Source organism: Amia ocellicauda, chromosome 5, assembly GCF_036373705.1.
Source record: "Amia ocellicauda isolate fAmiCal2 chromosome 5, fAmiCal2.hap1, whole genome shotgun sequence".
Taxonomy (NCBI): Eukaryota; Metazoa; Chordata; class Actinopteri; order Amiiformes; family Amiidae; genus Amia; species Amia ocellicauda.
Window position 1 is genome coordinate 22,407,044 of NC_089854.1, and position 21,025 is coordinate 22,428,068.

Consider the following 21,025-nt stretch of genomic DNA (forward strand, 5'->3'; position numbering starts at 1 on the left):
CACAAATAGGAAGCAGCAATATCAGATTCTTAAAAACCTGTTATTTTCAATAACTGACATAAAATAGCAGCCATTTATTGAGGTCTATTAAAATGGCATTATAGTCTTCAGTTTCATCGACAAAAATCCTCTGAGCTATTACTATTTGCAGCCACTTTGATCCAAAGACAGTCATTTGGTGAAAAATCCTCCTTCCCAACTGAAATTCTTATGCTTTCTTTCAATGCAATGTACCGTTCTTGATAAAGACATAACCCGGCTAAATCCCAGACGATTTCCTCTTAGTTTCACCGAGTTATCACCATCGGAGAATGTAAGTGTCACCATTGTCTCATTATTTGCGGAACGCAGTATAGATCCTGAGAGGGTTTCTGACAGGCTATTTTTACAGTGTCAAGTGCTGGGCTACATTAACACACACACACACTAAACCTCAGGATTGTTTGCTGTGCTCTAAATCAAAGCATAATTACTCGTCTACTTATGTGGCAAAGCAATCTGAAAATGAGACGCGTGGCATATTCCCATTGTTGTCCCAAACGAACGCATCAATTCCCAGATGCTGGCTGTAGAGAAGGGGTTTTTTGTGTGTTTGTTTTGTTCCCCCCCAGTCATTTAGAAACCGTAATTGGTTTGATGCATCTACATGGCTGTCAGGGTACATTTCCACACTGTTGTCTTTAGCAGTGTGAACCCTGATAACTATTAGAGGAGAACGGTGCAAACTGGGCAGTAACACCCTGATATAGCATCACAGACCGCAACAAAGGGGCAGTGTGAACACAGCCCTGACACTTTGGTCATCATCTGGGCCCTCAAACAGAGCCATTTCACCTTTCATATGCAACATTTAATATTTACTGACAACCTTCCCTTTGTACACAAGCGTTCCCCACTTGTCAATCCTGTGCCGCCCTGTATATCTGTAACCAGTCCCCCCCCCCCCCCCCCCCCCGACTAATTTCATCCACCCAGCTTGATGAGATGGTGTTATTTTATTTAACTGTATCCATTATATAAGGCTGTAATTGTATTATCACAGGCAGCTGCGGAAAACAACTCCACCAAATATTCCTGGAAATCCAGTACCTTTCTGGCAAATCAGGACAAAACCCATCTCCTCTGATAGTTTGAGGAAGCAGGGACGGTTATGTTTTAATACACAGCTAGAAACTATCATTCACTGGGGCTTTGGGCAGCCCTTATCTCAGACAGAAGGAGACACATGCCATACGTTTTCCAGCAAGTCTCGGGACCTATCGATTAATACTCCCTGTTAAGCGGAACTTCTCCACGGCAGTCAGCAAGAGGAGGCATGGGGGTAGCTGGGTACCAACAGGGGCCACTAAATTATACTCACTACACTATTATGCTTCGCTTCGCCTTCTTCCCTGCAAGAGCCTCCAGGGCCGATTCCCACAGAGAGCAGTCCACACAATGAAGGGGCAGGATAGGATCACTCACTTTGTAGTTCTGCCGTGCAGCTCAACTACCATCAACACTGCATGGGTAGAAATGTATTTATATTTATGACATGCATATGATTGTCTAGCAATGGGAAACAGGAATCAAGCAATCTGAACGCAGAGAGATGATTTCTATCAGATGAACTCGAGACTGAGGGGGTGAGCACCTGGGACGATACACACAAGCAGTGTAGAGTAACTGTGTGTATTCCACCTTCCTCCGGTCTGCCCTTAAGTACTGTCATTTCTTACAAGAGCCAGGCGTGTCACACATTAACACATCAACACTTACTTGCAAATGACTCTGATATAAATCCGTCAGGCTAAATATACCTTCACGGCTTGAGGATACATAGGGAATAATGATACTACTATGAAACCAGAAAGTCTTCCTAACCCACATTCCAGTCCTTCCACCTGCCTGTATGCAGGAATGCAGTCTGACGAAAACATGAAGCCTCCCAACCATTAACCTCAGAGCTCATGAGATTAAACAGATTTAAAACTTCTTGACTGTGCTCCCATGTTCCTTTCAATAGATTTTGAACATTTGCCATATTCATATGATTGCTTAATATATGGGGGGCAAAATGAATATGATGATGATGATGATTTAGCAGAGGCAATCCAAGGTGACGTACCTGGTTTAACACCCACTCACATACAATGTTCAACATATGCACAAGATTACAAGGGTATCAGATATGGCAGGGATTTCAAAAGTCGCTGTGGCCTGGGAATTTAGATACCATCACCTCCCTTGATCAGATCTGCCTCAACACTGAACATTACCTTGTGCCGTAGTAATGTAATGATGATGTGCCTATAAACCCACGCTGGAAAACTGAACGGTTTCCAGGCGCTTTGGGATTAAGCTCCCATTAGGCAGCAATCCAAAGCAGGCTGGTCTCGTTTATTACTGCAAACACTGAGTTAAGCCAGTGTTACCCGCTAGTAAAACCCACGCAGGAGTACGATCTGCGGGTCCCTGAGCGGCACCAAGACCCCAGACACGATCGGTGCACCTGTCCGGGTAAAATCCCGATCTAAAAAAGGATGCACTCTCCGTGGGAAACTACAATACTTCCCGCATTGATCCGGCCTCTAGGCGTCAGTTCAATAATGCCGGCAGTAAAAGCTCCTCCTCCGCCCGGATCACCTGTGCGGATTCACGGAAGCGTCACTACGCTACAAGCCATGGGGAAATAAAAGTATATATATATTTAAAAAATCTGCATATCCCTGTTCATCTCATTACAGCGAGAAAAAAGAGTGAAACCTGTTGCGGCACGAATTAATCAAGCTCTGGCACAAAATCCTGAACACAGCAGAAACACCCACAGCCCCGGCGCCTGGCCCTGCACCGGCCCCTTCGTGAAGATGCACACACCCCGAGTTGTGCTCCATGTTGAATGTATTCTAGTGAATTGAAGTTTGCTGGCCGGGGGTCCAGCTGGCTCAGATCAGTCCAGTGACCACATCCCTCAAACACACAGCGGGCCACACAGCGGGCCACACTCCGGTGACCTACCTTGAACTCCACGGACAGCTGCGGCGTGTACTCCAGCGTCCACAGCGCCCGCACCACCGAGGCCAGCACCTCGGTGACGGCCGGCTCCTCGCTCCTCAGCAGCCCGTTGACGTCGGGCTTGTACTGCTCCAGCCCCAGGTACTCGGCCAGCAGGTCCGTGTTGCTCAGGCACTGGACCACCGCGTTCATGAAGCAGGTGTTGCCGTGGTTCTTCAAGCCCAGGACGCCCGGCGTCTTGTCCCCGAAGCCCCACGACAGGCGCTCCTTGGTGGACCCGTGGGAGGACAGGGTCGAGCTCTTCTTCCCCGGGTTGTCCCCGCCGGCCTGGACCTCGTCCTGCAGGTTTCCTGAGTTGGCACTGAGCGTGCAGGGGGTCCCGTCCCGAAACCCCCCGTCGTCGTCCTCCAGGTCGGGCGCGTCGGGGTCGCCGAAGTGCGCCAAAGTGCCCAGAGTTTTCAGAATCCGGTTCATGAAATGCCCCACCGACTTGAGCGATTTCCTCCTGAACAGCCTCCCGGGTTTGTGTTTCTTCTCCTTGCGCTTGGACGTTTTATTCTTGGCCGGCTTCTTGCTTGTGCTCTCCCTGTGGTGATCCATGCTTGTGTTGGGAGAGATCAATGCATACAGAACCGAAAACCCAGAAGCCGCACAAGCCGCACAAGCCGCAGCGCCTCACCTGCCGGCCCCGGAGGCGCGCAGTTCCTCCTCAGGCGACGCAGCGGCAGCGGGGGCGCAGACGGCGGTGGCACCGGTGGGGTGCCAAGGCACAGCAGAGGAGCCAGATGTGCATGTGTGATAACGTGCCTCAGACATGCCGAGGATGCCTGCCAGATCCTCCGCGCATCGCTCCTATTCTTCTCTACGACTGACACCTGGAAAGACTGGAAAGGTGAGTTGTCTGAAACTCCATATTTCTGTCTCTGTGTCGCTCCTGCGCTCTCTCTCTCCTCCAGGGGCGGCTGTGTTTCTGTTTGGTGGATGGAGAGCAGATCCGCCCTCCCACTCTGAATCTTATTAGCCTGGTTTAGTTTGAAAAGGTGCCGCTGCGTGTTATTGGCTCTGGCCGCACACACGCTGCTCCACACCGGGAAAGCTGGCGCTAGTGCCGCGGACACAGCGTGCAAGAGCGGCGGGCTTTGCAGGACGACCAGCACGAATCCATTGACGCGTTATGTGATCCGAGCACGATCGCAGTTTTGACACTGAAAGATACGCAACATGTATGTAATCGGTCACAATACATCCTAGTTCAGCATTCTTTATTCCGGTTCCAATATATTTACCCGAAATGTGTTTATTTGGCAATTTATCTTAAACATATCAATCACATTTGAAGATCGCAACATTAAACTGTGTTTTTGAGTTTTTGTTTGATGTCTTCCTGTTCGATATATATCCTAATGAAGTGCTCTCAATTAAGGTGTAAATTAGTTTGGATTTTCGCAGAGAAGTGCTTGAAGCCCCCTTGTGGTGAGGGAGAGAAACGCACGACACCTCCAGTGCCGATGTGCCGACTGGCATCCGCCCAACAGGAAAAAGCTCTTAACTCTTGTGACGGCAGGGTTCGTCTGTTTGTTTTGTTGATGTTGTTATTTGCTAGAATAGTATATTAAGTGATGTGTATATATTATTGATAGTATTACTAACACAACTGCAATTTAAGAGGTAATTTAAAAGTGAAACCACTTAATAAATGGGAGATTTGTACCGCGGCTGCTTTAAACGTGAAGATTTGATGGCATTCAATAGGTAAATTAATTTCAGTATAAAGACAATGTAGTCAAATATGTGCTGTATAACTGAGGTTTTCTTGGAGTTACACTTCTCTGTGTGTTTTTATTAAACCTGTATTGAGTAACACATTTTTCTTTGTGTTGTTTACACCCTGATGTTTTTTACTGGTGTAAAACAGGTGTACTGATGTTATGTTTGAAATATCTCTGTTAGACCCCAATAATGTCAAAAATAACATATAATGCAGTTCTTAATAGAGCCAGGTCAGATTTTTCCATGTTGTTTTTTCAGTTGTTTTCTAGTTTAGTCATGTGCATGTGGATAAATGATCTCATATGTTTTTGAGCATTATATACACTGATCAGCCATAACATTATGACCGCCTGCCTAATATTGTGTAGGTCCCCCTTTTGCAGCCAAAACAGCCCTGACCCGTCGAGGCGTGGACTCCACTAGACCTCTGAAGGTGTGCTGTGGTATTTGGCACCAAGACGTCAGCAGCAGATCCTTTAAGCCCTGTAAGTTGCGAGGTGGGGCCTCCATGGATCTTGTTTGTCCCACAGATGCTCGATTGGATTGAGATCTGGGGAATTTGGAGGCCAAGTCAACATCTTGAACTCGTGATTCATCAGACCAGGCCACCTTCTTCCATTGCTCCGTGGTCCAGTTCTGATGCTCACGTGCCCATTGTAGGTGCTTTCGGCAGTGGACAGGGGTCAGCATGGGCACCCTGACTGGTCTGCGGCTACGAAGCCCCATACGCAACAAACTGCGATGCACTGTGTGTTCTGACACCTTTCTATCAGAACCAGCATTCACTTTTTCAGCAATTTGAGCTACAGTAGCTCGTCCTTGCCAATTGTTCATGCTTCTAACACATCAACTTAGAGGACAAAATGTTCACTTGCTGCCTAATATATCCCACCCACTGACAGGTGCCATGATAACAAGATTATCAGTGTTATTCACTTCTCCTGTCAGTGGTCATAATGTTATGGCTGATCGGTGTATTTTTTAACAAAACTAGTTTGGGACAGTTCTAAGAACAACACGTGAAGAGTACATTTTATTATATGCCTTTAAATATGTTTGCATGTCTTGTGTGTTATCTATTTTCAGTGTAATGTGTAAGGGCTGGTGTATGCATCACAAACCATTCTTGGACTGAGGTGTGGACAGATCATTCTGAGAAACGCATCAGAGACCCCCTAATAACTGTCCTCCAAAGGCAGAAACTCAAGTGTACCTGACTTGGCCCCCGCCCCCCCCACTGCTCCTCTTCACAACTCAGAGCAAGTAGGGCACTGAAGTAGCCCCAGCTCTGCTCAGCACTCAGGGCAGGCTGGGACACTCAAATGCCCTATTTTGTAAGTCTGATGTTTTGCTGACTTAATGCAACTGTGCACTGGCAGAGTTTGTGGGCAATTATTGAGCTTGTTTCTGAGGAACCGAAAAAAAGAATGAACTCAGAATGAACAGCCAGCAATCACCCCCCCAAAACACCTCACTCCTGCCCTCTGGGGGACAATCCAGATGACACTTCAGTCGATGCTAAGGGCTGCTACAGAGAAGTCAAGCAAGACAGGGGTTCTTTTTCTCCGCAAGTCTTTACTTTACAAGTTCAGTTGTAGTTTGACTGCATGGCTCTGTGCTCACCGGGAAATACACTGACATTTGAATCAGGCATTATTTACACAACGGTGCCAAATTGAGTCCTGTTGCACTACAATACATACATCAAATAAAGGCTCATAAAAAAGTGTGACATTTCCTGTTTGCTTATTCACTTTTTAATAAAAACAAATTAACAAATATATCCAGTTTCTGCTGCAATGCCCACCTACTTACAGATGAGTCAGTATCATGTGACTTGGCTACTTTGCCTGTGAGATTTAAAAAACAAAAATGGGAAAGGGGTTCCCTGCATGATGTGCTCAAACAAAGTGACTTCATGCAACTCTGCTCATTTATTTTCTTCTTCAAAATGGTTTATTTGAGAGAAGAGGGGAAATTAATTTACTGAAGTTTAGAAGAAAGGAAATAAAGACGCCATGACAGCCGCAGTGTGGACGTCCTCACGGGCTCTGAGATGACATGACACCGGGGCACCGGGCTGGAAGTCCATCAGTGGGGGTTCTGCTCCGAGACGGGGTGCGGATACCTCCAGCGGAGAACCGCCCCGTCGGCGCTGGTGCTGATGATGTACCGGCTGTTGGAGCAGATCTTGACGCGGGTGATGTTCCCACTGTGTCCCACGCCGATGTGCGTCACCTCTCCCTCGGTGTAGCCCCACACCTTCACCAGCTTGTCATCCCCTCCTGCATTGAAAAAACAAGACCCCCCAACACCCCAAAAAATGAGCTGAAAATAGCTGCACAAACGAGCCCACACCTTTGATTTCCTGATGTCTGGATTGACATCAAAGCGCTCTCCTCGTAGTCCACTAAAGTAGACCTAATCTATTTTGGAGAGAAACAACACAACAACAAGCCTGTCCACTGATGCCTGAAATGTCTAAATGTGCTTTCAGTGTTTAAACATCAAAGGCAATGCATGGTACAATTGCGTTCATGTTTTTTTCCCCTGCTTTTATTGTCTCTTGTCTGTTCTGAAGCATGAAGTGGGATATCAGACGAAATAGGGAATAAATAAATAAATAAATAAATAAATATCTATATACAGACTACCATTCAAAAGTTTGGGGTCACTTACACATTTCCTTGTGTCCATTCAAATTGATGAGAAATACAGTGTAGACATTGTTAATGTTGCAAATGACTATTGTAGCTGGAAACGGCTGATTTGTAATGGAATATCTACGTAGGCGTACAGAGGCCCATTATCAGCCACCATCAGTCCTGTGTTCCAATTGCATGTTGTGTTTGCTAATCCACGTTTATCATTTTAAAAGGCTAATTGATCATTAGAAAACCCTTTTGCAATGATGTTAGCACAGCTGAAAACTGTTGTGCTGATTAAAGAAGCAATAAAACTGGCCTTCTTTAGACTAGTTGAGTATCTGGATCATCAGCAATTGTGGGTTCGATTACAGGCTCAGAATGGCCAGAAACAAAGAACTTTCTTCTGAAACTCGTCAGTCCATTCTTGTTCTGAGAAATGAAGGCTATTCCATGCGAGAAATTGCCAAGAAACTGAAGATCCTGTACAACGCTGTGTACTACTCCCTTCACAGAACAGCGCAAACTGGCTCTAACCACAACAGAAAGAGGAGTGGGAGGCCCCGGTGCACAACTGAGCAAGAGGACAAATACATTAGAGTGTCTAGTTTGAGAAACAGACGCCTCACAGGTCCTCAACTGGCAGCTTCATTAAATAGTACCCACAAAACACCAGTCTCATGCTGGCCTTCTAGGCAGAGTTGCAAAGAAAAAGACTGACTGGCCAATAAAAAGAAAAGATTAAGATGGGCAAAAGAACACAGACAGTGGACAGAGGAAGATTGGAAAAAAGTGTTATGGACAGACGAATCTAAGTTTGAGATGTTTGGATCACAAAGAAGAACATTCGTGAGACGCAGACCAAATGAAAAGATGCTGGAGGAGTGCTTGACGCCATCTGTCAAGCATGGTGGAGACAATGTGATGATCTGGGGGTGCTTTGTTGGTGGTAAAGTGTGAGATTTGTACAGGGTAAAAGGGATCTTGAAGAAGGAAGTCTATCACTCCATTTTGCGAAGCCATGCCATACCCTATGTACAGCGCTTGATTGGAGCCAATTTCCTCAATGACAATGACCCAAACCCAAACTATGCAAGAACTATTTAGGGAAGAAGCAGTCAGCTGGTATTCTATCTATAATGGAGTGGCCAGCACAGTCACCAGATCTCAACCCTATTGAGCTGTTGTGGGAGCAGCTTGACCGTATGGTACGTAAGAAGTGCCCATCAAGCCAGTCCAACTTGTGGGAGATGCATCAGGAAGCACGGGGTGAAATCTCTTCAGATTACCTCAATAAACTGACAACTAGAATGCCAAAGGTCTGCAAGGCTGTAATTGCTGCAAATGGAGGATTCTTGGACGAAAGCAAAGTTTGAAGGACACAATTATTATTTCAATTAAAAATCATTATTTCTAACCTTGTCAATGACTAGATTTCCTATTCAAACTCATTTCATGTATGTTTTCATGGAAAACAAGGACATTTCTAAGTGACCCCGAACTTTTTAACGGTAGTATACACTCACCTAAAGGATTATTAGGAACACCATACTAATACTGTGTTTGACCCCCTTTCGCCTTCAGAACTGCCTTAATTCTACGTGGCATTGATTCAACAAGGTGCTGAAAGCATTCTTTAGAAATGTTGGCCCATATTGATAGGATAGCATCTTGCAGTTGATGGAGATTTGTGGGATGCACATCCAGGGCACGAAGCTCCCGTTCCACCACATCCCAAAGATGCTCTATTGGGTTGAGATCTGGTGACTGTGGGGGCCAGTTTAGTACAGTGAACTCATTGTCATGTTCAAGAAACCAATTTGAAATGATTGGACCTTTGTGACATGGTGCATTATCCTGCTGGAAGTAGCCATCAGAGGATGGGTACATGGTGGTCATAAAGGGATGGACATGGTCAGAAACAATGCTCAGGTAGGCCGTGGCATTTAAACGATGCCCAATTGGCACTAAGGGGCCTAAAGTGTGCCAAGAAAACATCCCCCACACCATTACACCACCACCACCAGCCTGCACAGTGGTAACAAGGCATGATGGATCCATGTTCTCATTCTGTTTACACCAAATTCTGACTCTACCATCTGAATGTCTCAACAGAAATCGAGACTCATCAGACCAGGCAACATTTTTCCAGTCTTCAACTGTGCAATTTTGGTGAGCTTGTGCAAATTGTAGCCTCTTTTTCCTATTTGTAGTGGAGATGAGTGGTACCCGGTGGGGTCTTCTGCTGTTGTGGCCCATCCGCCTCAAGGTTGTACGTGTTGTGGCTTCACAAATGCTTTGCTGCATACCTCGGTTGTAACGAGTGGTTATTTCAGTCAAAGTTGCTCTTCTATCGGCTTGAATCAGTCGGCCCATTCTCCTCTGACCTCTAGCATCAACAAGGCATTTTCGCCCACAGGACTGCCGCATACTGGATGTTTTTCCCTTTTCACACCATTCTTTGTAAACCCTAGAAATGGTTGTGCGTGAAAATCCCAGTAACTGAGCAGATTGTGAAATACTCAGACCGGCCCGTCTGGCACCAACAACCATGCCACGCTCAAAATTGCTTAAATCACCTTTCTTTCCCATTCAGACATTCAGTTTGGAGTTCAGGAGATTGTCTTGACCAGGACCACACCCCTAAATGCATTGAAGCAACTGCTATGTGATTGGTTGGTTAGATAATTGCATTAATGAGAAATTGAACAGGTGTTCCTAATAATCCTTTAGGTGAGTGTATATATATATATATATATATATATTACAGGCAAGCCGTGTCCTCTGATATTATTGATGTATTGCTGCCCTGCGACCCCTACCTGTGATAAAGTGATGGCCATCCTGGGAGATTTCCAAGCCGTTAATGGACCCAGACAGAGAGCCCTCCAGTTCTCTGAGAGCAGAGCCGTCAAACACTTCCCAGTATTCGATCTGCAGAGGCCAGGGAACAGACTTAGACTAGTTCAAATTGTACAGCATGAGATCATATGAACAATGACAACAACATGTGTTATTATGATTTAATGAAGAGTAAATCATGCTAAGTGGTCCGAGACTGGGTCTGTGATCCGATAAGCAAAACGGATCCTCTGTCTTTAATGTCCCCAGATAAGTCCCCATGTCCCATCACTCCTGCTGATAACCCATTATGTTGTTAATACAGTCTGGTGTGTGTCTTACAATTACCCATTTCAGCGGCCTACATATTTTTATAGTTTATTCCTATCTTAACCTGATATAAACCACATTACAGGATCCGTCCTGCTTGTGTTCTAGCACTTATTATGTGAAGGTATGAGGCACTTAAGGCTCAAATGTCTTCATCAATTCTGGACAGGATTCAACTCATTTGTGGCTTTCGTGGCTCGGGCTGGATCTCCTAATAAGTCCTCTATATGTAAATGCACAGCACTGGCATCTATCACAGTTCAACGTACAGCAGCTCAAAAAGCTGTGTTTGTGCCTCGCAATGAGATCTCATCGTTTCTGGGGCTGGCAGCCGTCTCCCTCCAGCTTGAGCTGCCAGCAGTGGTTATTTGAAGATATTTATAGTGAGTTATTAACACGACAGTCGAGGACGTTTTTTTTATTATTTCAACACGATTGTAAATTAAAAACAAAGGAGAAGTTTGGAGGGAGAGAGGACTTGCGGCTTCTAACGAGATGAAAATACCCCTCGTTTCTTTGCAATCCTTCGCAGCGCCACATCTGACTGGAATTGAACTAGGAGCGCTTAAACTCTTTTTAAATTAGATTAATGTATGTTATTACTGCTTTCTTTCTCTCTGTGGCCTTTTTTCTTTCCTCTTCAAATTTTCCTGCTACCAGTACTTGACTTTGGGATGTTGTGCTTATTCTAAACATTACAGAAACACTATACAAGACACGGTAGGAGCTTGACATCTTGATTTCACATTGTGGCCGTGGTGAGACTGTGATTATTTATATCTGATCTCCTCCGAACATCCGGACATTTATTAGTGACAGCAGCGTTGGTGTTGTGGGGAGACGCTTTAGGTTCTGCGGTTTTGCTAATAAGCTGAGGAAGATGGTCTTGGCCTGGCCTTTTCTGCTTCTGAGAAGTCAATTAACTTGAGGTAAATGTGAAACTTCAGTGGTAGATTATCTGTTCTTCTGTCTCATCTCATATCGTTTCTGTATGCCAAAGCAATGGATCACAGAGGATGGCTTAAACTCTGCTACAGTGTAGAACTAAGTAGAACCTTTTTTTTTTTCTCACTCTTCTTTCATTCACCCGGGGGTTTTGCTATCAATGTATTTCACATTGTAATCCACTTATGTGTTCCTCACGTATTAATAATCCTGTCTCTCTTTAATTAGGCCACTCAGGGAGAAACCTTTACATCCATAAATAACCACATGCCTTCCAATCAACAGTTGTGTTTGCTGCAGATTCGGTCATATATTTGGTCACGGTCACGTAGTAAACACTAATATTAAACAACTTTCTCTTTATCTAAGATCAAGTTGCATATTCGGGTTTTGTGATCTGTTTTTCTGGTCTGTGAGACTCTGACAGCCATCCAGTTAAACTATATATATAAATGGACAGGGCCCAGTTTTTAAGTAAGAAGATGGTAGGATTTATTTGGCATATTCTTCCTCGATTGAGCCAAATTATCGATGTTCTTAATTAGCTAACGACGGGGGCCCAGCTCACCAGTGTCAGGATTTTAACAGAAGATCTTATATATAAATTACTGTCACAATGGCAAGAGCAGATTCCTGGAGCGCCCCAGAAATGTGTTCTAATGACTTTTCCAAACTGCTCACCCCCTCTCTCTAAATGGTGTGCTTAGCCATCAATACCCTGTTGGAGGAAACACACAGAACTATATACAAGATCTGTTTCATGCAGTTCTTTCCATAGTACGTAGAGCCCCTCAGCACAAATTAACCTCTCGGGCCGTTTGTCCTGAACAAGACTGCCGAGCTCTGTCTCCAGCCAACAGATGGTATTTCTGGCTCTCTTTCACTCAGCAGGCACTGATGCCATCTGCACGAAGGTGTGAAGCCAGATTCTCCACAGCGGCATCTTCACTGTCCACCCACAGTGTCCGTCCTGTTACTGGTCACTAATCAGCTGCTTAGTGAGCGTCAGCGTTGGCTACAGAGTGAACACTTATCCAGTTATTTATTCATGAATAAGAACAAAGACAATCCATCCTGAGGTGTCATTAAATAGCATGTAACTGGGATACCAGCCTTCCGGAGAGCCATTCTTGAGAGCAGTAAAACAGGAAGTACAATATGTGAGCAAAAAACTTTTTTTGGCTTGCTTTCACTAATGCTAATTAATTCTTGTCCATTTTAAAGACGTCTAATAATAATAATAAAATCAAATTGACGAGTACATTTTAAATAATTATTATAAAGATTTACAGAGATTGTGCCCATCATGCATTGCTTTATCAAATCCAAATCGTTTAGTGAGAGAGAACTGAGAAACATGAAGCAATGATGAATGGGGGGTTGGGGTCTTGGTTTAGATCCGCTGGTATAAGAGATCCCACAGTGACTGTCCAGATTGCCATACCTCTTCAAGCTTGCTTATTACGAAGTCTGATGCTTTGCGTCTGTTCACCGACACCAAAAGTCAGTCACTGTTGCAGAACATCTTATAGCAGACTAATGAATGGGCATTCAGAGGGGCTGCACAAAGAATAATTCACATCAGAAAGCACTGAGCCGCTCCACAGAGGATAGACAATGCCAGAGCTCTCAGCGCCACCCCTACAATATGTGTCCATTAACGCGTTTCCCGCCGTCTTACCTTCCTGTCGGTGCCGCTGGTGATGATCTGAAACTCTTCCGGATGGTAGCAGACGCATCTGAACAGCGTGTTGGCCAGCACCATCTGATTCCTCACAAACCGGCTAGCAAGGGCAATGACAAAAAAGAGACGGGGGGATGAAATCACTCAATTGAGCCAGCTGGAAGGTTATCTTCAGGCCAAAAAAATAAGTTCACTGTTCCTCGTACCCTCACTCAGTGCCTTCACCACTTTCTAATTTGCAGTGAGAGGCGGCGCGGGTTTCTCGATCCATCAAGCAGCACTTCATTTAATTTTAAAACCAACACCACTTTTACATTACGTATAAAACTTTGACACGGTTTGTGGTTCAGTAGGAATGTAAGTGTTGTGAAGCAGAGAAGAGTTCAAAATAGACCATTAGGTGTTCGTTGACAATTCCCGATTCCCGGAGCGGAGAGCCAGGGTCTGACAAGGTGAGGTGGAAAATGTAAGCAGACTAAGATGGTTGTACTTGAGCTTGAAATAAAGTTGCTAGACTGTATATCAAGTAATCCTGGAGAGACGCCGATTGATGGTGCTGATCAAGTCAGAAAGAAAGTACCTAAATTTACCTTTTCACCTTTTCTATTCTATTACACTTTCACTCCAATGTACTGTAGTGCTGTGTACTGTTGTTGCAATGTGACAATATTACAATGTAATGAAACGATTACATACATACTTTTATCACACACATATACTTCTACTTACACACTATTAACTATTAACTACTAACCTAAATTCTACCTCTACTACTTACAATAACCTATAAACCATCACTGAGAGTATACTACCATAAGAAAATATATCTATTCAAAAATAAACTTTGCAACAAGTACAACAAGGTCTCTTCAGACACTTTAAATTCTAGTTTTCTCTTGTTTTGTTTTTTCAGGCTACTTTTTCTTGGCAGATGTCAGATGAACACCAGTCCCAATGCAGCAGGGGAGCAGAGTTACTCACACCAGGTCCCAGATGATGCAGGTCCCATCAGAGCTGGCAGTGACGCACTCCTGGTTGTTCCTCTTTATCTTTATACAGGAGATTGTGGCTTTGTGCTCCTTCATGGCCTCAACCAGGCGATGACTGTCTTTACCGATCTCCCAAACTCGCACCTCGACACGAGAAGACAGGAATAAATAAGAGAATAGGAACAGGACATGTCATTCTCTTTAAAAAAAAAACTAAAACAGGCAAAAAAAAGAGCAATTAACTACATTTCAGTTATTTAAACTATGACTAGTGGGAACGCAGAAAACACATGACAGGCTGTAGCTCAGCCACTCGTAAGATTGGTTCATTTTGGACACGTCACTCTCGTTTAATCAGTTTCTCCCACGTGTGGCTCACCTGCCCCTCTCCCCCTCCACTCACGATCTTCTTACAGTCGCTGGTGGCGCTGATGGCTGTCACACCCATGCTGTGGGCGTTGTTGATGACCAACATCAATTTACCGCTTTCCGGGGTAAAGACTCGGATCTTCCCATCGTTCCAGGCTAGAGAGAGAGAAACACCAACCAGAAAAGAGTGGTTTGAGCCCCCTAACAATCTGTCAGTCTGAGGGTCTTCATTTCAAACCTCGTATCTTCTTCTTATTTTGAAAGCAGTTCAAATCTATCATGGGCATAAGCAGTTAAAAAAAAACAAGCGGTACTTTTAAAAACAATTCCTGTCTAAATAGGTTTACAAAACAAGGTGGATTCATCCGCGCAATTTGCACCCCGTCTACATCTTACATTTCAAATGTTCAGATGATGTATATGTGCCAGTCAGTCCATAAACATTTTAAGGTAGGAGTAGTAAAAGAAAATGGTCACGGGATTCATTTATTTATTTTGTGTGGAATAGGTGTCTTCTTTAACCTGAGCCTGTCACACTAAGTCAGCTTCTGGGCACCTGGATTAATCAAAGAAGGTACAAAGGAACTTAATACCTAGTTGTTTTGCTTCTCTCAGAAAAAAAAAGGGTTTTATTTGACTTTTTCCAGCCGAGAGACTTTTATGCACCCATTACGTTTTCCACAAAGTCATCAGCGCAAACATATTGAATGTGGTGTTAAAGCAAGAGTGAAATTAAATGAAACCCCCCTCACCGCTGATAATGCTCCTGCCGTCGCTCATGAACTCCACGGCGTGGCACGTCATGTTGGGCACCGAGATCCGGAGCAGCTCCCTGGAGGTGTCGGTGTGCCACACGCGGATGTCGTTCTTGGAGCACGTGGCAAACAGGTCAGATGTGCCACTGCAGGGGGAATTGAGGTGCTGTCTTTTTAAGAAACTCACTTTTTTATTATGCATGGAAAGGCACAGTAATAAATATCAACACTCATACACAGAGTCCTATAGAAATCCACAGGGGAGGACCGATTCAATATGTATATTTCATATTTCCTGTCACCTGGTGCTATTCCTCAAGATTGATGCACCTTCTCCTCAACAAAATAAAGTACTCTGTCTAGTCATGCTTTCACCATATTCCCACATTGAAGTCACCATTCGTTTATCTACCGTCTCCCCCTGGTGGTGCCCATACAGATAACAAAACAAGATATTTCAAAGAGGGAAAAAAAACCACAGAGCTGCATGTCTGTAGCCTGTAGCTAGCTCTAGACTAAGCCACATTTCCATTATACAGATAAATTGCATTTAAAAACAAACAAACCAGCCAACAGTCTAGTCGGTGATAAGCACCTGGTCATTCTTAATGTGTCCTCTTAATTTTCCTAATTGGATGGGTTTTTAAAAGAAACCATGTGAAACTCTCACTGACACGGCAGTGCTGTAGACCCAGATCATGCGGCACTCACAGGGGGAAGGCGATGTCGTTCACGGTGTGGTTGTGACCCGTGCTGACCAGTTCCTCTTTAAAGTCTGTGTAGTTAAAGCGGTAGATCTGTGAAGATTCGGTGCCCGCGAAGAACTGGTGCCCCTGCCCTCGCAAGGCGATCGAGGTCACGCCCCCTTCCAGCTGCACTTTCCTTGGGGAGAGACATTGGAACAATTGGACCCAAAAAGAGACAGAGTGAACCACACACGCAGAATCAGTGACCAAATCAGCCATTCGGAAAGCTAAAAGAGTTTACTTTTCATAGACGAGCTGTGCTTTCCATCGCTTTGGACTCTGTTGGAGGAGAACTTACTTGACAGGTTTGAAGTTTGCTCCTCGGCACAGAGAGAAGCTGCCGTCCCCCGAGCCCACCAGCATGTCTCCTGTTTTCAGCACCTGAACAGCGTTGACTCCCTAAGGAGGCACAACCACAGCGGCTCACTTCACCTTGATCTCATCAAAATCGGCACACAAGAGAAATCATGTGTGGAGATGTACAGTGACTTGAAAAGCAATTAAATAGTTATAGTACGTTCAGTCAATTAAGGCTCAGACTAATTTACATAATTTATTTTCCCTACAAGCAGTCCTTTTGTAGATAAGACAATAATACAATTATATATTTTTGCTTTTGTTTCTGAAAATCAGCCATAGCCAAAGCTGAGAATGTATTTTTAATTGGTGTAACAGGAGCTTTTAACTCTGTACAGTATGTTTTATGGCCCTGTTTTCTTCCCAGCAAACAATACTGTTCTGTATTGGATACAATGAACCCCAGTTATAGCAGTGCTTTTTATATATATAAAAGCTAAGTTTCCAACATTATACACAATGGAGACTTAAGTAAATGTCTGTCACTCTTTATGAACTACGATTACAACGGTCATTGTCACAAACATCCATTCATGTGTAATAAACATATGGACACAATGTGTGCACACACACACACACACACACATATATATATATTCCTGTCAGTCTAGAAGCAATTTTAAACTAACATGAACCTAATCCAATAGAAAGTCAGTGTTTCAGCTTTTCAGATTTCAATGTGGTCTTCAAATCAATGATACAATCCCGTCCTCGTGTTAGTGTGTTTCTCTGATGGGACCAACCTTGCTGAATTTCTCCTTCACGGGGCCACAGCAGTTCAGAAGTTTGGTCCTGAAATTAACTTTTAGGATATCTCCACTCGTTGTTCCACAGTAGAAAAAACTATCATCCTCTGGAATCTAAAACACAAGCGTCAGATCCAAAACACAGACCGTTGAAGAAACAGTGGATTGTGTTTGAATAAGTACATACATATGATTCCCCTGTGCAGTTGTGTAAATGTATTTACATCATGATTTCGATTTAGAACACGTTCAAGACGTAAACCGAAATAACGTTTCTAGCAACATAATTTTATTTCAGATATATAATACATGTATATTCCTTCTTGTCTTATACCCATACAAAGTGAACAGCGTATTTTTAAGTACACTAGCATCCCTCTACTCTGATGCCGACTTACTTCGAGGCATTTGACGATTCTCTTCAGCTGTCCTGTCTGGCACTCGGTGGGACGTATCTTCCTGTTTGGCAGATCCAGCTCCCAGACCCGCAGTGTGCCGCTGCGAAAGAAAGAGAATTAATAATAATAATAATAATAATAATAATAATAATAATAATAATAATAATAATAATAGGACTGATAATAATGATTAGATCGGTAGGTTACCTGGGGCTCATTAAAACTTACCAATCTGAAGTTGTGTTTGCTGTTGTATTTTGGAAATGACACATTAAATCAATTAAACAACCTTCTGAGAGTCAGGTTTGTTTTAGTGTGTAATGGGTTAAGTGGGCAGAAGAGGTTGTTATGCTGCACAATTCATTATGTTAAGCAGGTGTGACTTCAAATGGTTGGAATACAGTTTTAATGCAGTGGTCTACTTCAGTGGTTCCCTACCCTAGTCCTGGAGGTCTCCCTTTTGTTCCAACTGACCTCTTAATTTCTTAATTGAACAAATAATGTCCTAAATCAGAGCCTTTTCATTATTTTAAACAGTAGGGGTTTGAAGTTAAGTATAGAATTATATAATTATTTATTTATAATTAATTATAATTATTATAGAAAAAACTATTTTTTTACACAATTTAAAAAGTAAAATCTAAGCAGATTGTTACTTCAATTAAGGTTCAATTAAGTAATTGAGAGCTCAGTTGGAACAAAAACCAGCAGGGTAGGGGGCCCTCCAAGACCTGGGTTGGGAACCCCAGTCTACTAATTAAAATTAACACACAAGAAGTATCGCTCACGGTTCCATGAAACTTACTGCCCAGCTGATACGAAGGTGTCATCACTTTGGTTGGAGAACTTCACCGTCAGGCAGTGTCCGGCGCTGTGAGCGGAGGCCGGGCTGCCGCAGATCGCCTCTCTGCTCTCCACATTCCATACAACGATGCTGCTCAACAAAACACAACCCGTGTGTTGACAGTAAATGTCACTGTAGTACTAAGAACACTGTAAACAGCAGTCACATGTTGGCAACACTGCACATTTACAAACAGAACAATGAGGGGACTCAAAACAATGCTTACACAGGGTTCCCAAAGCCCCTGAGGGATAGTGACTTTATCCAGAGCTTTGTGTTACATTTTTAGCGGTTTCCCGAGATACAACACAGCCCCCAGAACCACATCTGCACTGAATGCTTTATTAGTCTGCTCCAATTTATCCCAGGTTTTAATTTGCAGTGTTTAGTTATTTGGTAGTTTTTTAATGAGTGCATGGACTACTCTGTTCATAACATTGTTCTAGTGTTGTTTTCCATTACTTTACCAGGCTTGGAAAATAAAGTTTGATATTTTCCAGATTTTCTCTGATTTCCAGGAATGGTCAGAACCCATTTGTTATGAATACACATTGCTAGCAATAAACCCCAAGAGCTAACCATATGTGCTTAGTGTAGACCTAACAGGATCTGAAAATCTGAACGTGACTAGACTTGAAACGTTACCCTCATGTCGAAAGCACTCTGCCTCAGTCTTTGGTTTCATTATCATTTATTGTTGTTTTGTTACTGTTTTTCATTTTTTCTTGTAAAAATGTTTTTTTACTTGTTACTTTTGCGCATTTTCTTCTTGCAATTTCAGTTGCCTCGGGCACTGGTGTCAGCCAAAGAAACGATAATCATCACGCTGATAATAACAGTAACTACCGCATGCTCATAAGGCCATGCTATGAAAACCAGGTCAAAACCTTGAGAGAAGTGGATCAAAGAGCTGGCAGGGGCACTGGAGTGAGAGGCCCAAACCAGAAGCCACAGCCTGCTAGGAAAGAGCACGATCTGCCAGCAACTCGATGCCCACTGTAGCTCGGCGTGTTATATGACCTGGTGTGTCATTGTGCAATGGGGATGAATACACATAGGGACTAATTATCTGCATGGCCTACAAATCACACGCGTATAAATTTATCACATCGATTCTGTCAGCCAAAGGTTACCTGCCATCATCCTGGCCTCCAAGGGACACCAAATATAGGTCATTTGGGGAAAAAGCTAGAGCTTCCACTTTCGCCTTGTGAAGCTGCAATCTGGCATACATGTCCTTCCTGTCGTAATCCCAGATGATCACATCTGCCTGCAACGAGGAGAAACAGAAAATGGCATCCAGACAACCCATCGTCAGCAATGCATGTTTATTTACCTAGAACAGTTAATAAATATTATGACTATTTTAATATATACGGTGCCTATAGATATATACGTCTACAACACCCCCTTTTTCACATGTTGTTGTGTCAGTGCCTCAGAGTTTCATGCTTTTCAATGAGGATTTATTTCCACACAGCCTACTCCACACCGTTAAGTGGAAAAGCATTTTAATTGTGAAAAATCTTCTCTTTTTTTTTCCTTACCTTGAATCCCATGAAAGTGACCTGTCCAGAAGCCACATATTTCCCACTCCGGGACACGGTGACACAGGACACGTTGTTGGTGTGTCCGTGCAGAAATTCCTGCTTGTTGTTGTTGAGGCTCTTGATGATGACTGTGCATCCCAGGGGGTAAATAATGTGCTCCCGGTCAGGGTGGACAATCAGGCCAGAAAACACCTGTCCTGGGGTGGAAATAAAAGTATTTCGGTGAAACAAAACGTCTCCATAAGGATTTTTATTAACCTACCAGCTAAGCACACTATTATTATCGCTTAACTATGCATGACACTTGGTACATTGAATCCATTCATTCAAAGTGCTTCAATTTGTAGCAGATTGTACCATTTTGTATAATGTATACAGTATGCAAATTATATAGGCCACATAAAGTTTACTACAACTTATATCAAATGCAAACTGCTAAGTAAAATACATAATGTCTTTTTAAACGTGCATAGTTTGTTACTCATGATAGTTATGTGTTTACATGACCACTAATCAATGACAGAGCCACTCAACGAGATCTGAATACAAACGTGTTATTCTTCGTGCCAGTTTATATTCAAGTCTTGAATTGAAGTAGTGGTAATTATTACCGTTAAATCCAATGACTGATTCCAGCTCCAGCTGAGGCACCTCCTGCGTGTCTGCAGACATGTTTTTTTTTGTCGTTTAAAATGTTAACTTTTTGATTTCCAGCCTGTTGGATATTTTCCCGCAAGAAACCCGCAGCCGCTACCTAGTAACTGAGCAGTTTGTTTGCAGCCGTTACTATGAAACCAGAGCTTACACATGCGCAGTGAGGTTGTTTGAGTTCGCTCTTACTTTTTGGGACATGCGCGGTGATGGGAAAGTTACCCTCTTGTCCTTATTATGGTTAAAAGTAGAGTTTAAAGTATCCTAGCAAATTAGACAATACTTTTTGCACAATGCATCATTCAATATGTGTCATTATGGATAGTAGTATGAAGGTTATTGGGGGTAGTATAAAAGTAGTTATGTTAGTGTAGTGTTAGAAGTAGTGATAATACAGCAGTATGCATGTAA

General features: G+C 43.4%; 2 protein-coding genes and 1 long non-coding RNA gene across 4 annotated transcripts in view; 1 reads left to right on the forward strand and 2 right to left on the reverse strand.

The window, feature by feature from the left end:
- The window catches only part of usp43a (ubiquitin specific peptidase 43a), a 120,827-nt gene extending 116,883 nt beyond the window's left edge, over window positions 1-3,944 (reverse strand). The window contains exon 1 of the mRNA XM_066704343.1: window positions 2,998-3,944. Within this exon, the coding sequence (XP_066560440.1) occupies window positions 2,998-3,594 (597 nt within the window). The 5' untranslated portion in view covers window positions 3,595-3,944. The remainder of the gene's footprint in view (window positions 1-2,997) is intronic.
- LOC136749797 (uncharacterized) lies at window positions 3,789-5,819 on the forward strand. 2 transcript variants are annotated; one of them, XR_010816791.1, is made up of 2 exons: window positions 3,789-3,886; window positions 5,133-5,819. It is a non-coding gene; the product is annotated as an uncharacterized LOC136749797 (long non-coding RNA). The 2 variants fall into 2 exon arrangements; XR_010816792.1 differs by having other exon boundaries at window positions 3,827-3,886; window positions 5,148-5,819.
- Window positions 5,820-6,678: 859 nt separating this feature from the next.
- On the reverse strand, window positions 6,679-20,736 carry cfap52 (cilia and flagella associated protein 52). Its single transcript, XM_066704347.1, has 14 exons — window positions 20,575-20,736; window positions 19,961-20,160; window positions 19,547-19,683; window positions 18,375-18,503; window positions 17,570-17,669; window positions 17,169-17,285; window positions 16,367-16,467; window positions 16,034-16,204; window positions 15,320-15,468; window positions 14,578-14,723; window positions 14,191-14,342; window positions 13,207-13,309; window positions 10,232-10,343; window positions 6,679-7,049 (listed from the first exon to the last, which is right to left on the reverse strand). Exons 1-14 carry the CDS (start codon window positions 20,633-20,635, stop codon window positions 6,856-6,858), a joined length of 1,872 nt encoding a protein of 623 aa, XP_066560444.1. The 5' UTR covers window positions 20,636-20,736; the 3' UTR covers window positions 6,679-6,855.
- Window positions 20,737-21,025: the final 289 nt, after the last annotated feature.